Source organism: Eublepharis macularius, chromosome 13, assembly GCF_028583425.1.
Source record: "Eublepharis macularius isolate TG4126 chromosome 13, MPM_Emac_v1.0, whole genome shotgun sequence".
Classification (NCBI taxonomy): Eukaryota; Metazoa; Chordata; class Lepidosauria; order Squamata; family Eublepharidae; genus Eublepharis; species Eublepharis macularius.
In genome coordinates, this window is record NC_072802.1 from 34,794,030 (window position 1) to 34,811,738 (window position 17,709).

Here is a 17,709-nt window from a genome sequence, read left to right on the forward strand (position 1 = left end):
CTGAAGTGAATTGGCCTGAACAGGAAGGGATTCAGTTTTCTAGCGCACAAGCTCCTGGCAGGGAGAGAGGTCAGTAGAGGAGCTGCCAGAAGAGCCAAAAAGAGTTCCTTGCTGCTGGAAGGAAGTAAAGGTCTGCAGATTTTTGTCTCCATTCTCAAAGCAGATTGTCCACAGGTAGTAGGAGCCCAGGGAGGGAGAGGGCACCAGTGGTAGATCTCAAGGTGTAGCTGTCCTAGAGGCAGAGAGGTGTGACACAGCAGTTGCTGTAGCACGGTGGTTAAGTGGCTGGGCTCTGAGCCAGCACTCTGCTGGTTTGACTCCCACTACTGCCATGAACGCTGCAGATGGCCCTGGGCAAGCCACTCCTCTCAGCTCCAGTTCCCCAGCCGTATTTTGGGGATAATAATAACACTGACTTTTTAAACTGCTCTGAGTGTGGTACTAATCTATCCAGAAGAGCAGTATATAAGCGCATAGTTGTTGTTATATGATCCCGCAATGATACTAACTCAGTGGTTCTTTGACTTTGACCTGTGTCTCTTCTGAGCACTGTTCCGCAATGTAGCACCCACCCCATGTTTCAGGATGGTCAGCAAGGCCCTTGCTTGATATAAGCTGTGATTAACTATTGGTTTCTACCTTGAAACAGCTGCCACAGTGGAATGGAAAAGCTGTCTGGTAGGCATGGAAGTAAATGTGGTATTTTGGTTGATGGTAATTGTAAATGCGGCTGTCTGCAACACGTAGGGTGAATAGTACTGCCTTAAAGGGGCAGGTTTTAAAAAGCACAAATGTCTAGTGATAAAGTAAAGATGTACTCCACATTGGAGGCAGAGGTCGGGCAGTCACTCAATGGGCTTACAAACAAGGACCAAGACTGTGCCCTTTGATGCCATTTAGTACCCCTGGTAGGGACACAGACTTTTAGTTTAAAAACAGTATGCAGGCTTTCAAGTTGCATGGAACTCTTAATCAAAAACAACCAAACCGGGACTCAACAATCTTTGGAGCCGAAATATATTCAAATTTTTGTGTTATAAAGTGCGAACAGTGCAATAAATACAAACAGTGCTTGTAACATACTGTAAGTGATATTGCCTTTTTATTTTTCATTTTATTGTAATTGTTGCTAGACATTTATAATTAATTTTTTCTTACAGTATGACCAGTCCGAATCGCCTTAAGCCCAAGAGGAAGTGAGTCTCAGTACTCACGAAACGGGTTAATGATATTTGCAAGCAAACCCCCGTCGGCGTTCGTCTAATTACATTTATATCTATGGACTGTGAATATATAAGTACGGTGCACAACTCCCTACCTACCGGCTCCCTTTGATGTACTGGCAACTGGCAACTAGCACTTTATAAAAATTTTTCCAAAAAATTTTTTCTGACGATTCCGGACAACAGAAACATTGTGATATATGTATATATGCTTGGACTTTGTATCTTGGCACTTCAAAATTTTGTATAACGTATTTTGTATTTATGTTTGTATTTATTGCACTGTTCGCACTTTATAACACAAAAATTTGAATATATTTCGGCTCCAAAGATTGTTGAGTCCCGGTTTGGTTGTTTTTGTTTCATATTGGTACCGGGGCCACCCGTTGTTGTTTACCTGGAACTCTTAATCAGGCAGCATAGAATGGCAATGATCCATTCAAGTTGGTAATTCCACATATTTTTAATTTATTTTAATGTTTTAATACCTGTTGTTCAATGTCTTAGAGACCTATTTTGGTTGGAAAGGCAGCATATGTCTCATGCTAGGCATGGAAGTAAATGTGGTTCTTTTGGTTGGTGGTAAGTAAAAAGGTGGCTATCTACAACCTGTGTGGCGAATATCTCCAAGTTAAAATATCTGAGGCAGAAGGGCTGGGAAGACCTCTGGTAGAGATCTTGGAGGGCCGTTATTAGTCAGAGTAGACAGTACTAGACAATAACAACAACAACAATAATAACATTTGATTTATACACTACCCTTCAGGACAATTTAACGCCCACTCAGAGAGGTTTATAAAGTGTTATTATCTTCACAACAATCACCCTGTGAGGTGGGTGGAGCTGAGAGAGCTCTGAGAAGCTGTGACTGACCTAAGGTCACCCAGCTGGCTTCAAGTGGAGAAGGAGGAATCAAACCCAGCTTTCTAGATTAGAGTCCTGCCAATCTTAACCACTACACTAAACAGATGGGGCAGTGGCTGGTCTCCGTGTAAGACAGCTTCATATGTTCATATGAGCATCATGCCACATTATGTCTGAGGTACAAAGCAAGTTCCAGTCGCCTTCCCACTTCCTGCCATATCAGCGAGGCAGCAACAAGGAACTGAAGTACAACCTTCTAGGCACAGTTGAATATAGAAGTAACTAAATAAATAAATACTCAGTTTCTGCTTCTGTTCCAACTAATATTAGGCAAAAAGAATAAGCTACGGGTGTATTATTTATCCTGGTTGCGGAACAAGATTTTGAGGAATGATCCTGAGGTGGAGAAGCGGCAAGGCTGGGTGCCAGTGGGTGATCTGGAAAGCTGCACACACTACAAAGTTGGTGAGTCTTCCTCTTACTCCTCAAGGTCCACAGAAGGCCCATTTGCGGTGTTTGAATGAAGTCTGAGAGAATGTCATACTGGTCTGGGGCCATGGGGAGCCATATCCCAACCCAGGATTATTCTCACTTAGAGTTTGTGGCTGAAAGTGGATATTTAACTGGAAGCTTGGCAGAAGATGACTGCTCTGTTGAACAAAGATTGAAGGCCAGATCTCTGGTATCTTTAGTATAGCTGGCCTGTCTGTCTATTTTTCTATGTAAATTTGTCTCACTGTTTCTTCAGAGAGCTCAGGGTAACATACCAAATTCTTCTCTCCTCTGTTTTACCCTCACAACAACCCTGTGAGGTTGGTTACCCTGAGTGAGAGTGCCTGGCTCCAGGTCACCCAGCAAGCTTCATGGCTGAATGGGGGTTTGAACCCTGAGCTTCTCCTTTCTTAGTATGAAGCTCTAACTGCTATGCTACACTGTCTTCATACTGCCTGCCAATCCCAGCGACTGATGTTGCTCACCTGTGTTCCCTTATGTGCTGAAAAGGCATGAGTACTCATCATACTCGGGAGCCTTGGTCAAAAGGTTCCTGGTCCAAACCTGAGAATCCGCAATGAAAAATTGATCTGAATTGTCCACCTTGAAAAGTGGTCCTACATTAGCTTCATCATGAGCACAACTTGCCGCTCTGATTCCTTTCAAAGCTGTTGAAAACTGGTTAAAGGGCCACTTCTGGGCTAAATGATGATTGCATCAGAAGTCGTGGTGGCTGTGATATCATCCTGTGATGTCATGATTGTTTTCCTATTTGTCCCGTTCGCTAGATCTGTTTAATGTGCCTTAGTTCATCTATTCTCCCCTAAGGATTTTACCGATCCCTGACGTAGCGACTGTAAGCAATGCAGATAGTAATGCTGAGTGTGGAGATTGTGATGGGACATAAGAGAGAAGGCACTCTCTTTAAGGATTTGTTTGCACAGTCCATGTTCCAGGGTTGTGAGCTCTGAAATATGATAACTGCCATATGAACAAGATACTCAACAGTGTTTCAGCCAGATTCATATACTGATACAAATAATCTGCATTTATGCGGCAGAAGGATGGATTCCCTCCAACTGAAGAAAGCCCTGCCATCAGGGCTTTTTTTCAGCAGGAACGCAGGGGAATGGAGTTCCAGAACCTCTTGAAAATGGTCACATGGCTGGTGGCCCCGCCCCCTGATCTCCAGACAGAGGGGAGTTGAGATTGCCCTCCGCGCCGCCACCAGCCATGTGACCATTTTCTCCGAGGCAACCCACTGAGTTCCACCACCTCTTTTCCCAGAAAAAAAGCCCTGCCTGACATTATTTCCATTATCTCTATTGATAATGTATTGACATAGTTACATGGCCTGTTTACTAGGTGACTGGTGACTATCTGGTTCAACCTCCTATGTTTAAAAATAGGGGTTGAAGGGAGTCCAAGAAATTCTATCCCATAATAAATTTGAGAGCTACACCTCTGCTAATCTCTTGGCTTGAAAACCCCAGCAGAGGTCACCATAAGTCAGCGATGACTTGATGGCACTTCCCACCATGTTAGTGTGTTGCAGTCAAAACAACTAAGAGTCTTACAGTAGGTGTCAGAATCTTCTTCCACAATATAGCTGATATATTTTCAAGGCATCACAAGAGTCTTTGGTTTTTATCCCAGGGTATTGATTGTCCTGCAATAGGTTGTAGACTGTTATGCTCCCAAGCCATGAAATAGAATGCAATATATTCAGCTGTGTTCTTTTGATTTGTGTAAAGTATTTTAGATTGTGGTTACTTTCTGTAACTAGCTTTTAAAAAAAATATTTTCCAGTGAAATATGAGAGGATCAAATTTCTTGTGATTGCTGTGAAAAATTCAGTTGAGGTCTATGCCTGGGCTCCCAAACCGTACCATAAATTTATGGCCTTTAAGGTGAGTTAATATAAGATATTCAAATTTTACTGAACTCTAATCAACTTAATTTCCATATTTTTGTTTGAGAATTCTGCACATGTTCTTGTGGCAACTGCTGACAATTTGTGGAGAAATTTGCCTCCTACAAACCTGGTTTAATTGTCATCCTCTCTCCCAAGGCAATCCTGGGAACTTTAGTTCCTGAAAAGGGAAGTAGAGATTTCTAACAGATAATTCTCCAAAACTTATTAAATGATAATTCCTTTAATTCTTTAGGAGAGGACAGTTCAAGTAGTATAAATACCCTTGATGTCTATAAAGCACATTTGCCCATCTCCAAGGCTTTTTTTCAGCAGGAACGCGGTGGAACGGAGTTCCGGAACCTCTTGAAAATGGTCACATGGCTGGTGGCCCCACCCCCTGATCTCCAGACAGAGGGGAGTTTAGATTGCTCTCCACGCCGCCAAGTAGTGCCGAGGGCAATCTAAACTCCCCTCTGTCTGGAGATCAGGGGGCGGGGCCACCAGCCATGTGACATTTTCTCCGAGGGCAACCCACGGAGTTCCACCACCTCTTTTCCCAGAAAAAAAGCCCTGCCCACATCATAGTTTTATTTGAACACACTGGATTGAATTGGAAACCTGGTCTCCAAGGGGAACTGGGTGAGCGCATTGGGTATTGGTAAAGTGTTGGTTCTGATAGTATGACTTGGGATATAAGTGCTTACCTGACTTCATGATTGCATCTGTTGTTTATAAAAAAAGAACAATACTAATCAATCATCTTTTCAATTATGAATTAATAACCAGAAAGACTCTGCAACATGTGATTTTTCTCTTTGCAGTCCTTCACAGTGCTTCATCAAAAGCCACTGTTGGTCGATTTGACAGTTGAAAATGGACAGAGGTTAAAAGTAATCTATGGCTCACCAATCGGATTTCATGCTATTGATGTAGACTCCGGCTCAGTGTATGACCTGTACCTACCAACTCATGTAAGAGCCTGCATTCTACAACGGAATGTTTTCTTTCTTCCTCAGGATGTCATTAAAAAACATGACATTTTCAACGAGCTTTTCAACCTGTGCAATTTTCAAGGGAAACATAGGGTATAAGCTAAAAGACAGGTGAGCTGCTGAAGTTGGAACTACACTTTATGAGGTCAACTCATCTTTTTTAAACCCTGACAGCTGCTTTTTCTCAGTAAAAGCAACACTGAGAGGAAGTGATCTGCCATGGAGATGTGGTAGACAGCAGGAGGCGCGCTTAACTCTTCTGATGCCTGCCATTTTTGCCTCCAGGCACTTCCTCCCCCAGCCTCAATAGGTTCATTACAAAAATGGGTCTGGAACCCTAGCAGGGAAAAAGCCATTGTCAGGTTTAAAACAATGAATTGGTTGCATAACGTGGAAATCTGGCCTGTGTCAGTCTTTCAGAAGCTCCGTGTTCCTCTATCCAAGTGAAATCTTGGTATAGGAATTCATTAATGACTTAACGTTTGGGGTGATTACCCAATTTTTAAAGAAGTTATGCTTCATTATTTTGACTTGTATGGGTTGTTTGTATTTTGAGGTGGCTGTCGTTTTGCGGCCCCGGCAGGTTGCTGATGTATTTTATTTATTAAATTTAACAGTCGTGAGGGATGGAGAAGGCAAAGCTTCTGAACTCAGCCACTCTCTACCCTTGAAATTCACCTTGGCTTTTCTTCTGCAACTGTTGCTGAATGCCTTCGCAGCCTGAACTGCTGCACCTCTTTCCATTCCACAAGCACAAGGAAGTTAACAGAGTCCCTGTATGAGATCCTTTCTATGGAGGTTCAAAGCGGCATATTTAAGCTTGCGTCTCCATGCATGGTCATGCTGTTCACCATGGACAGCAGCTTTATAAATCGAAGCTGGTTCCACTGCTCTCTGTGCATGCAGTTTAGTTACTGAGCAAAAGTAATACAAGGAGAAGGTGATTGTCTCACAGAAAAGGGGGTCCTCTTCTGCAGCAAACTCCCATTTAATTATGTACATGAGAAGCAGTATTTCCCAGATGAGCCCCCTCAATATGGGGGCTCCCATAGGAGAGCCGTGACTCTATTTGTGTTCATTCATCCACCATAAGATAGAGTGAACTAAAAATACATTTTCCCCACAGAGTACAGATTCTGAAATAAATGTGTCACTGCACTAGGCTGTAGCTGTTCGAGCTCTTTGTTACTGGAGGGGTAGCAAATTTGATAGACTAGATAATTCTCTTCTGGAAGTAGGAAGGTCTGGTGCTAGCATTCTAGTCTGCTTTTGAAAGCCAACAAATTGAATTTGGGCACATTTGCTGTTTAGCTTCCTTTCTCTTTTGCTCTCTGTTCCCCGCTTCAATTGCTCATGCAAATAATACCAAGACAACGAATTAAAATTGCTCTCCGACTCTGGATACCCATTCTAGTATTACGGATAGTGGCTGCAGAGACACCAGACTCCATGCTTGGCCTGGGTACATTAGGTTTGGCAAGTAAAATTTCCGTGATTCTTTTACAATTCATTTGTGGTGCTGTGTGGGGCAGAACTTCAGTTCTTTTTTGGAGGAAACTTGCATGCATCTTTGCAGTTCATGAAAATGAAAAGAGAGTTGCGTCTTCCCAGGAATGCACTAATTGCCGAGAGACCTCATAATTTAATTAGATGTCAAGAATAATCTTCTTGCTGGTTCTGCACCATAGGAGCTAGGTCTGTTTGCAGACAGATTTTTTCCTGTTAGATTTCTTACAACAAATTCTACCTTTATGTGTGCTTACCACAAAACCTTTCTCTTTCTCAGGAAGTGTATTGGCCTTTGAAACTAGATCAGAAATTGTTTAAAACTCTTTGAATCTTTTATGATGTGAAACATGAGGTTTTCAGGATATGAGCAGAATAGGCATTGATCAGGTTTTAAACATTGTTTCTTGTCCTTTGGTGCGTGTCTGTGGTTTAATGCACATTGTATGTAAAACTCTGAATGACCTTAGAGCAGTTCACTCAAAAGCAAGATTACTAACCCGCACAGCTATTGGGACTGAGATGTGCCAAACTTTGTCTGAGTTTTATATTCTTTATCATTATCATTTAATTTTCTTGAGGAACAAGTTATTAATGCAATAGAAACAAAAATGAAAGAACTGCTATTCTTCTGTAAAGTCAAGAGAGGGAGTGATAGCAAGAGACATATGATGAAATAAACACTGTACATATTAAGTATATTAAAACTATTACATCCAGGCAGGTATCGCAGTGAAACTGTATGGTAATGGTTGTGTAGTTGTGAGTGCTTTCCTGTATTATTACATTGTTTACAGATTTGTTAGTTTAGATGTCATTTTTTAAAATATATGCCATACATCCTGAGTGTATTAGCAAAATATTAATGCATACATTTCTTATCTCTGAGTCATGTCTGATTTAGCTAGTAGCAAATCAAATGCAGTCAGAGGGCTTTTTAAAACGTAGGAGCCAAGTTAAGTCATTCCTCCCCTGTCACCAAACCCTTCTAAGATCAATTTTACCATCCAAGTGGTTAGTTTCAGTCTTTGAAGAGAAATGATTTTGGTCAGATAATAAGACAGCAAATGAGTTCTAACACATTATAATGCAAAGCTTTTTAATATTCAGCAAGTGTGTGTCATGTTGGCACAAAAATTAAGAGCAAAATAGTAAAAAGGTGTTCACCAGTTAAGTAATCTTTGTTTATTCTTTGTTATGTAGTTTTACTGTCTTCTTGTCTTTAATGCTATAAAATGCTTTTATATCATTTTGATGGTGTTTGTTTTGTATTATTATTTGCCATTGTTTTAAGTAAAGTTGAAACTGAAGTAGGGGTTATAATATTTTTATAATGCCAGCAACTAGTCTTATTGTGTCCAAACTGATCTTTGGGTTCTGGTAACCACATGAGACTGACAGAATGCAAGTGAAATATTGAGTGACTGCTGAGCAATCAATAGCCTGATATTTAATGAAAGATTTTTAAAACTTCTTTCTTCATGGTAACTAGCAAATTATATAGTCTGGGTTCTGAAAGGTACTTCTTTTCATTCATCTCTGGCAGTGCTGTGCTACACAGAGTTGTAACCTTTAAGCCCATTGACTTCAGTGGCCTTGGAACACTGTAACTCTGTTTAGGATTGCACTGTTGATCTGCAAAAAGTAGCTTGGCATTTTTTTCATAGAGGTAAGTCTCCCCCCACCCCACCCCCACCCCCTCCAGGTATCTCTGATTCTGTTGGTTTTAATGTTCTGCCAGGATATCTAGCCTGAAGAACTATACTTAACCAAAACTGTTTCATGATATAAATCATAATAAATATTATTCCAGATCCAGGGGAATATACATCCACATGCCATTATCATACTCCCTAACACCAGTGGAATGGAACTTCTGCTCACCTATGAAGATGAAGGAGTCTACATAAACATCTATGGACATTTCTCAAAGGAAAATGTTTTACAGTGGGGAGAAATGCCTGCCTCTGTAGGTATGTATGCAAAGAATGTGTGTGCAAAGGAACAACAACAACAAAGAACTGAGCACACAAACTCATGCTGAAGAGCCATTCTAGGACCTAGACTGATTTGTACTGCCAAGCAGTACACAGGGGAGACGAGAGCTGTGATCTGGATCAGAGTCTCAAAGTAATTTTTAAAGAACTGCAACTGATTTTAAAATGGCGATGGCGGCCATGTGGAGAATCTGCAGCCACTGTCACATCTGGTTTGGCTCCTAAGTGCCTGCTGCTTTTTTAAAGTAGCTGCACACATGGAACTCCCAGCATTGCATCTGTTTTGGTCCTTAGTGACTCCGTCCTACCATGGCAAGCTTACCCCCATTAATTTCCCCAGCCAGTGTCCCAGTGTGTCTACTGCATACTTGCAAATAAAACAAACACGCTGACTGCAGCCTTCTAGATAGCATTTTCCAATGTGGGTTAATGCAAGCTGGGGGGAGGGGGAGGTTCATATCTCGCTGCCGAGCAAACTCTTTACAGTAGTACTTTCTCTGATTCTTGCTGTCAGAACTATGAGTATGAGACAGCAGCAGAGATGCAGCAGGGAAAACAGAGAAAAATGAGAAGCTCCCCCCTCCACACGCACGCACACGCTTGGGAGCATGAGATCCATCTGTGTCTTCGATCCTCTCACAGCATGCCATTCACCATGGCCTTGTCTTGCTTAGAGCAAAAGGGGTTGTTGGTTGCATATTTGCTAATGTTCTTAAACACTCATGGAAGATTGGTTTGGATGGCTGCCAGGCTTGTCCTGTTTCCGAGCTGAAAAGCAAAAGCACCATGATGCTAAGTCCTGTTTGAAAAATAGGTTCTGCCTTCTCAAAGCAAAGCAGGGTACCATATGTTGGTTCCTCCTTGGCATCTCAGTCATTGCTCTTTCCCTTTCCTGCAAAAAACCCAGAGCGGCAAGTTATAATTAACACATGTCAAGGCAATTCTCCTCTGCGCCACATCAATGTTTAACACTGTATATCTGATGCTGAAGTCCCCACATCCCACAATCTAGCATTAGTAGCACAGTGTGAAACTCTTGAAGACAAAAGAACCATTACCTGGGAAGAGTTACTGAAGAAAAATCCTGACTGTGAATATCGAACCTGTTTGGAAGCCAGATTAAAAAGTTCCTGGGAGGCTAGAGCACTCCACAGAAAGGCTTGGAAGGTACAGGGAATGCTATTTTTCTAGCCAGAGGAAGAAGCTGTGTGCTTTTTAGAATGGCAGAACATTTGATTTTTCTTATTTATAAAGCACAGTGTTTTTCTCCAAAGTGGTACTGATGCACGTGTGGTCTTTGAAGGAAACAGTGAGCACAGAATTGTAGAAACGGAGTCAGTTGACACTCAAGTAGTAAGATCCAAAGTAACAGGAAGTGTCAAATAGCAGCAACAAATGTCCAAACAAACAAATGTGTTTCAAGGGTAACTCTTTCTCAAGCAATATTTTACAAATACCACCTCTGCTCAAGGATGAGAACTGAAAAAAGCTACAGATCTATAAACATGTTTCATCCAAGACAGTTGCACATAATTCCAGTGTGACTAATAATCTGTAATTTGTGCTGACCACAGTTTGCCTTTCAGAGTGTGCTTTGTGTCCCAAACACTGAAAACAAATTGTGGTTGGGAGAGCTTGTATTTGTTGTTCATTGGTTCCCTACCCACCTCCCACCCGATATCATCCCAATCAATGATATGATTATTCAGATATAAAGACTAACCATGATTTGTCCAAACCATTACTTGCAAATCATCTTCAAACCACTTCTGGCTTGATGTCCTAATTGAAACAAGGGTTTGATTATTCAGACACAAAACCAAACCAGAATTGTCCAAATTGTGATTTGGAATTTTGGTTTATCATTGCATCTGAATGATCTTGTCTTTTACAGCCGCTGAGAAAGGTGACAGTGGCTGAAATGAGATATGATCTGTAGCTATCCAGCCCTCTCACCCAAAATGTTTCCTCTCCCCAAGTAAATTCAAGAATCTCTGTATCTAATAGTAAAGTGGCTAGTCCCCATGCCAGTCATGATACTAACAAAACCAGGCCTCTCACAGTCAAGGTAGAGGGTACATGCTTATGGGGTACCCAGAAGTGTATAGTAAGTAAGAGAACCCCTGAATATGCTCCTGGAGCATGAAATGTTGGCAGCATCTGAGAGTCAATTAAAAGAAGGTGAGGGAGAGGGGAAATCAGCCTGCTCTGGCTTCTGAATAATAATATTAAAAATGGAGGGAAGGGAATTTGGAGTGGAGAGATTTACAAAATTGCCTTCCTGCAATTCCTTATAGGATATTGAACACCTGCCAGTTGGGCACACTTCCTGTTCGCCAGTAGTGAACAGCCATGCGCTGTTTGGCTGTTCACAATCTGTTTACATATTCACAGGAACAGGCTACTTGCAGCCATCAGAAGCCAATTTACTTCGTTAGAGAAGAATCTTAGTAAAAAGAAGCACTTTCTTAGTTAGAATTTCAGGATCCCCTGTCCCTCACCTTGGTCAAGGGGCATTCAGCTCTTGCCTTCTTCATTATTAATGACTGAAGGCTCAAATCCCTGAAAACAGTCTTGGATGTATATTTATAGGAAGACAGCTATCAGCTAGCCCAGGGCACATCGATCCCTGGATGGTTGAACAGTAGACCAGGCAAGGTAAGTCTTGTGCTAGTGGGATACTGCACAGATATGTGCAGCTTACCCCATGGACATGGAGGGAGGCTAGCCCAGGCAGATACAAACTCATACAGTGCAATCCTAAGCAGAGTTACGCCAATCTAAGCCTATTGATTTCAGTAGGCTTAGACTGGAGTAACTCTGCTTAGGACTGCACGGACAGAATGTTATTTTTAGCTTTGACAATGTAATACAATATCTTTCTAACACTATGTGACGATCTGGGAATTGCAGTTTAATGAGGATACTGAGAATTTCCTGTTAGAGATCCATAGCACCCCATCTTCCTCTGGCCCACAGCATTATGGTCCCTGTGGGAAATAAAATGACTTTTTAGCTAGGCTTATGCTAGGAAGCAGGGGCGCTGTCATATTCTTCATTGATAGATCATAACACCACTTTCCAGGAAGAACTCCTGAATTGTCTATGTTATGAGATTTTAGGCTGCATTAATAGAAGCATAGTATCCAAATAATGAGAAGTTATAGTGCTGCTGTACTTAGCACTAGTCAAACCTCACCTAGACCAGTGGTTCTCAACAGTTCATATCTGATATCCTATCGATCACTCTTGTCAAAGAATCTGGGTCCCATGATGATTGAAACAAAAGGCTCATTTTTTCCAAGAAGGGCATTTATATATTTACCAGTATTTTGTTATTATATTGGTTATTTACAGTAAGTTTTAAGAACATAAACATTGCAGTATTATTATTGGGAGTAAATTTTATTGTTGTGGCTTTAATGGATAATCCAAGGCAATTAGGGTCAGCAAGATGCAGCACATCAAAGACCTTTGCTGGTAGGCAGGAGGTACAAGGGATTAGGAGCAACAGTGGGTATCAAAGGTTACTATTAGCATGTCAAAAGATCACAGATGATAACCTGTGGCAGATGAAGTCAGCAGGAATCAGCACATCATACTTATGGGTCACCAGGGAGATTGAGGAAGAGCGATTTCTTAGTAATTATTATGAAAACTCTTAGTCTTACCCAGAATACTTCTGTGTACCACTGGTGGAGCATGTACCACCAGATGAGGACCACTAATCTAGAGTACTGTGTCCAGTTCTGGGTGGTGCACTTTAAGAATGATGAAGAATAATTGGAACAACTTCAGATGAGTGCAAATAAGATATTTGGAGATTTGGAAAAGCCTTACAAGGAGAAGCTGAAAGAACTAGGTATGTTCAACCTAGAGAAGAAGATATTGAGGGAGGACCTGACTTCATTCTGTAAAATAGAAGAGGGCAAAGACTGGGAATTGCTGGCAGCTTTTTCAGCTGAGGGGAAAGGGAGGAGAGACCCCCCCTCCTCCTCCCCCTCCCAGCTGAAAAAAGTAGGGGCATTTGAAAGCAGCAACATTTTTCTTGCCATGCAAGAAAACTGTTGCTGCTTTCAAAGCTTGCAGCTTTTTTCAGCTGAGGGGAAGGAGATTCCCCTCCCATCAGCTGAAAAGCAGCTGGCTTTTGAAAGCAACTCTTTTGTTGCCTTTTGCAAATGGCAAGAAAAGTGCTGCCTTGAGCTTCGGTGTGCTCCATAAAGATTCCCAAATCATTAAGGAGCATACCAACGTGTTTAAATACCCAAATTCCAAAGTGGCTTGCTGCTTGAGCGTTCCACCACCTCTTTTCCCAGAAAAAAAGCCCTGGTAATATGTACTGAATGGGTATAAAACTCCTCCAAATGTGCATTGTGAGTGCATTGACATGAACCAAGCTCATCCAAAGGAAATACCAAATGGAATAGTTGGAGCTGAAAAATGATGGAACAAGTACCAAATGGGTGATATTTGTGTCCATGTCTACTAGGAAGCAACAGATGTTGAGCAGTGAGCCACCCAGCTGGCATTATCATTGTTGTCTTTCTTCTACTTACTTTCTTTCTGCTAACCTAGAATACTGTCAGCTTTAATCACAAAGGAAATGAGAGATGAGGCAAGGCAGGAAGTCACCTGAAAGGACAAACTTACAGATTCCTAAATTCTTTTTTTGTCTGTCTGTCTGTCTGATGGAATTTTGGCTGCAACTAGAAAAAGAAAAGAAGCTGCCAGAGTCTAGCTAGCAGAAGAGTACTTTGCATATGTCCCTGTATGTTGTTTTCCTTAACTCTTCCAAATGTGTTTTTTTTTTGTTTTAGCATATCTTCAATCCAACCAAGTTATGGGTTGGGGAGAGAAAGCTATTGAACTGCGTTCTGTGGAGACGGGAAACCTGGAAGGAGTGTTTATGCACAAGAAAGCACAGAAGTTGAAATTTCTGTGTGAAAGGAATGATAAGGTATGGGGCGCAAAACTCAGGCATGGCAAGTAAAGTAAAAAAGGATCTGTGGGGTCCTTGTGAGTGAATGAGCATCCAGCAGTGGTGCTGAACTGCCGATGCAAGATGATGGTCCTTAGCAAGAGTTGCTGCAGCATCTGTTTTCTAATAAAGTGGGCTTAAGTCCACAATAACTAATGCTAGAATAAGAACTTGCTAATCTTTAAGGTGCCCTGACCTGGATAGCCCAGGTAAGCCTGATCTCATCAGATCTCGGAAGCTAAGCAGGGTCGGCCTTGGTTAGTAATTGGACCAGGGTTGCAGAGGCAAGAAATGGCAAACCACCTCAGATTGTCTCTTGCCATGAAAACCCCGCTAGGGGTCACCATAAGTCAGCTATGACTTGAGGGCACGACACACAGACCGTCTTTAAGGTGCCACAAGACTAATATTTATTTTTATTGTGATAGACGAACTCAGTTACCTTTCCATAATTATAAAGAAATATTAACATTCGTGGTTTTTTTTCTACTCAAGGTATTCTTCGCATCTATACAATCTGGAGGCAGCAGTCAAATTTATTTTATGACACTTGGACAGAACATACTATTCAATTGGTAAAGCTCTCACTAGCTACAAGCTTAGTTTATAGAAGTTTGCACATTTTCTCCAGGAAAGGAAGAGTTCATTATACCATCCTTCAGTTGTGCATTCCCTGTTCAAGATTTGCCATATAATAATGTTAATTATTTTAGAAGATCAAGCAGGCAATCAAGAAAGTTGACTATATGACAGATGCAGCAAGCACCCTATATGAAGTATGCACAGATGTTTTTGCACAAATATTGTAATGCTGTCATGTTCCTCATGGTTTTTATTTTAGACAGCAATATGTAAGTTTACTACGAGTGTATATGTCTTGCTGTGTGAACTGGAACCCACAATGTTAAATTAATTCTTGTTTCATCAGATAGTTCAGTCTTCATCCTAGAAGCAATAGCATTGCAAACAGGCAGTATAATACAGTGATTAGTAAACCTGAGAGACCTGAGTTCAAATCCCAACTCAGCCATGAAACTCAACTTTAGGCCAGAAGCACACACTCTGAAGCCTAAATTACCTCGTAGGGTTGTTGTGAGGTTCAGGTTGAGGAGGAGAGAACAATGTGTGCTGCTCTGAGCTGCCTGGAAGAAGCATGGGATGAAAACTGAAGTGCTTTTGTGTCACATTCATTGCTTGTAAGTGGGCAGAAGAAATTGTGGAAGAGAACTTCCTAGTGAACTGTGCCATGTACCCATTGTCATTTGTTGCTCCTAGTGTCCTTGGAGAGCTTAGGTATTTAAACCTTGGATATGTAAGGACAGATTTTTGCCATGTTTGCTGTCACCGCCAAACGTATTTCTAAGGAGTCCTTTTAGAGAGGTCCTACAAATCTTACCTACCCAAATTGCTCTTAAAAGTCAAATGGGATGACTCATTTTAAGTGTAAGATCAAGTTCTACTGGAAATGCTGATACAATAGAAATATATATATATAACTTTGTAAATATGTTCTGTCCCAAACATATCCTGTTTAACAAATACATTCCTAATATAGCTATAGAAGCTTCCCAAAGAGACAGGGGGGTGGAAATGATGGGGAACTTCTTCCAGCAATCGGTTCAGAGCCTTATTTCAGTGAAGCTTACACAGGAAAAGTTGTCAATGGATTGTACCCAGTAGCTTTAAAAAACAATTCATTTCAGGCATTTTGTATAACTTGCATTTGAGCAATAGACATACTCTCTAATGACAAACTGGTGTTGCTTTTCCATCATGAAGTTATATTCTCAGGGGTTTATATCTTGAGTTATTCTGGTGTTGTGTGTTCAGATTCATATGTACAATCATTAGTTAGCTAAATTTTGTATAATGCTTTGGAAAATGTAAAGCACTATAAAATGTACTACCTAGTAGTATATTTGAAAACTTGATACAAAAGATGTTTATCCAAGAGAAATAATCTATGGCAGGTTAGGGGTGGAAGGGGGAGGTTGATGTTAAGTAAGGTATTTAAAATATAGTATTGACTTTAACATAAAATGTAGCAGACTACACATTACAAGAGACTATGCCTGGATATTTGACGATTCTGTAATTGCAGAGTTTCAGATTATGGTTGTTGTGGGTTTTCCGGGCTGTATTGCCGTGGTCTTGGCATTGTAGTTCCTGACGTTTCGCCAGCAGCTGTGGCTGGCATCTTCAGAGGTGTAGCACCAAAAGACAGAGATCTCTCAGTGACACTGAGAGATCCCTGTCTTTCGGTGCTACACCTCTGAAAATGCCAGCCACAGCTGCTGGCGAAACATCAGGAACTACAATGCCAAGACCACGGCAATACAACCCGGAAAACCCACAACAACCATCGTTCTCTGGCTGTGAAAGCCTTCGACAGTTTCAGATTACTTTGAAAAAGATACCAAATTTTAGTCCATGTCTAAAAGATCCAAAAATACAAGGAATTTGTAAGGGAATACAGTGATCAGGGAGAGCTCTGTACCTTTAACCATTTGGGGTGATAAAGATTTAGTCTTTGGACTAACATTTTATTTTAAGAGCAAGAATTTTCATAGACTACAGCTCACTTTGTCAGAAGCTAAACAATGATAAACAACTAAGGGGCAGATGGTTTCATCTTATTTCTTCCATCAGTTTTATAATGAGAGAGGAATTCATAGCTGATATCTTGATTTGCATAATTAAATTTTGTATCTGTTCTTGTTCTGTTATTTCATACGGCCAAGCAGCCAAATTGATTGGTTTGAGGACAGTCACTATGAGATATTTGTGGAATGGCTAGGAAGGATAAAACGTGTGCATTGGTATTCCTGTTCTTTATGTCAGATTTGCAATCATCCTCTTTCATCTGGCCTGTGTAAACTGCTTCTGGACAGTGTGGACAGGATATATATCAAATATTTATAGAGTTGTATGTGTAGGAATCTTGGATGCTGTAGATCACATTCTAAGTCTTTCAATTATATTCTAAGTGTTAATTAAAGGACATAATTGGAACTTTAGTTTGCAGAGTCTTAATGTTCTATAGTCATTTGGTTGCCACTGGTTTCAAGTTTGTTGGCTCTCTGTAGATCATTATCTCCCACCAACAGGCTGAGCTGTGGATCATTTATTATTCTCTGCAGTATCTATAACTTGGAGTTTTATGTAATATGGGGAGTCTTGTGTTCTGGCGGATTGCTTCACAGAAATAATTCCTGGGATAATATTCCTGTCTTTGCAAGCTTTTTTTTTTCATTTCCGTAAGTTGATAGTTAAGAATGAAGAATGTTTATCTAAGCTCTTCCCAGTGTTCATCAAGGTCACTTGTAAATGGACAGATTCAGGATACTTCATTGCTTAGCTGTAGAGTGCAGATCTCCTAGTGAGCTGCAAATTGCATCTAGTTGCATGGTGGTCAATAAAGTTGGAAGCATCCTTGTGTAACATAATCGTGGTATCCATAAAGAAAACACTTTGCTTGGAATAGGTGAAGCTTAGATTGATTGTAGAATGGAAAGTGATTAATGTTGGAGAAATTTCTTGAGACATTCTTAACCATGGATCCAGATCATGAGTATATGACAGCTTTGTACTTTAGGTATACCAGTGAAGATAAACAATAGCTGTTTAGAAAACATTATTCAAGATCAGTCTTGAATATGTTGGCATGCCTCAATGCATCGGGATTCCATGTTACTAGGCTTCCTCTTCCTACTTGGCCTTGATCAGCTAACACTAGCCAGTG

The 17,709-nt window shown here is 40.9% G+C and overlaps 1 protein-coding gene across 1 annotated transcript in view; it reads left to right on the top strand.

The window, feature by feature from the left end:
• The window catches only part of NRK (Nik related kinase), a 128,717-nt gene extending 112,600 nt beyond the window's left edge, over positions 1–16,117 (top strand). Inside the window, exons 26-31 of the mRNA XM_054996027.1 lie at positions 2,418–2,552; positions 4,389–4,489; positions 5,316–5,465; positions 8,806–8,965; positions 13,807–13,946; positions 14,463–16,117. Of these exons, the coding sequence (XP_054852002.1) occupies positions 2,418–2,552; positions 4,389–4,489; positions 5,316–5,465; positions 8,806–8,965; positions 13,807–13,946; positions 14,463–14,546 (770 nt within the window). The 3' untranslated portion in view covers positions 14,547–16,117. The remainder of the gene's footprint in view (positions 1–2,417; positions 2,553–4,388; positions 4,490–5,315; positions 5,466–8,805; positions 8,966–13,806; positions 13,947–14,462) is intronic.
• The last annotated feature ends 1,592 nt before the right edge of the window (positions 16,118–17,709 follow it).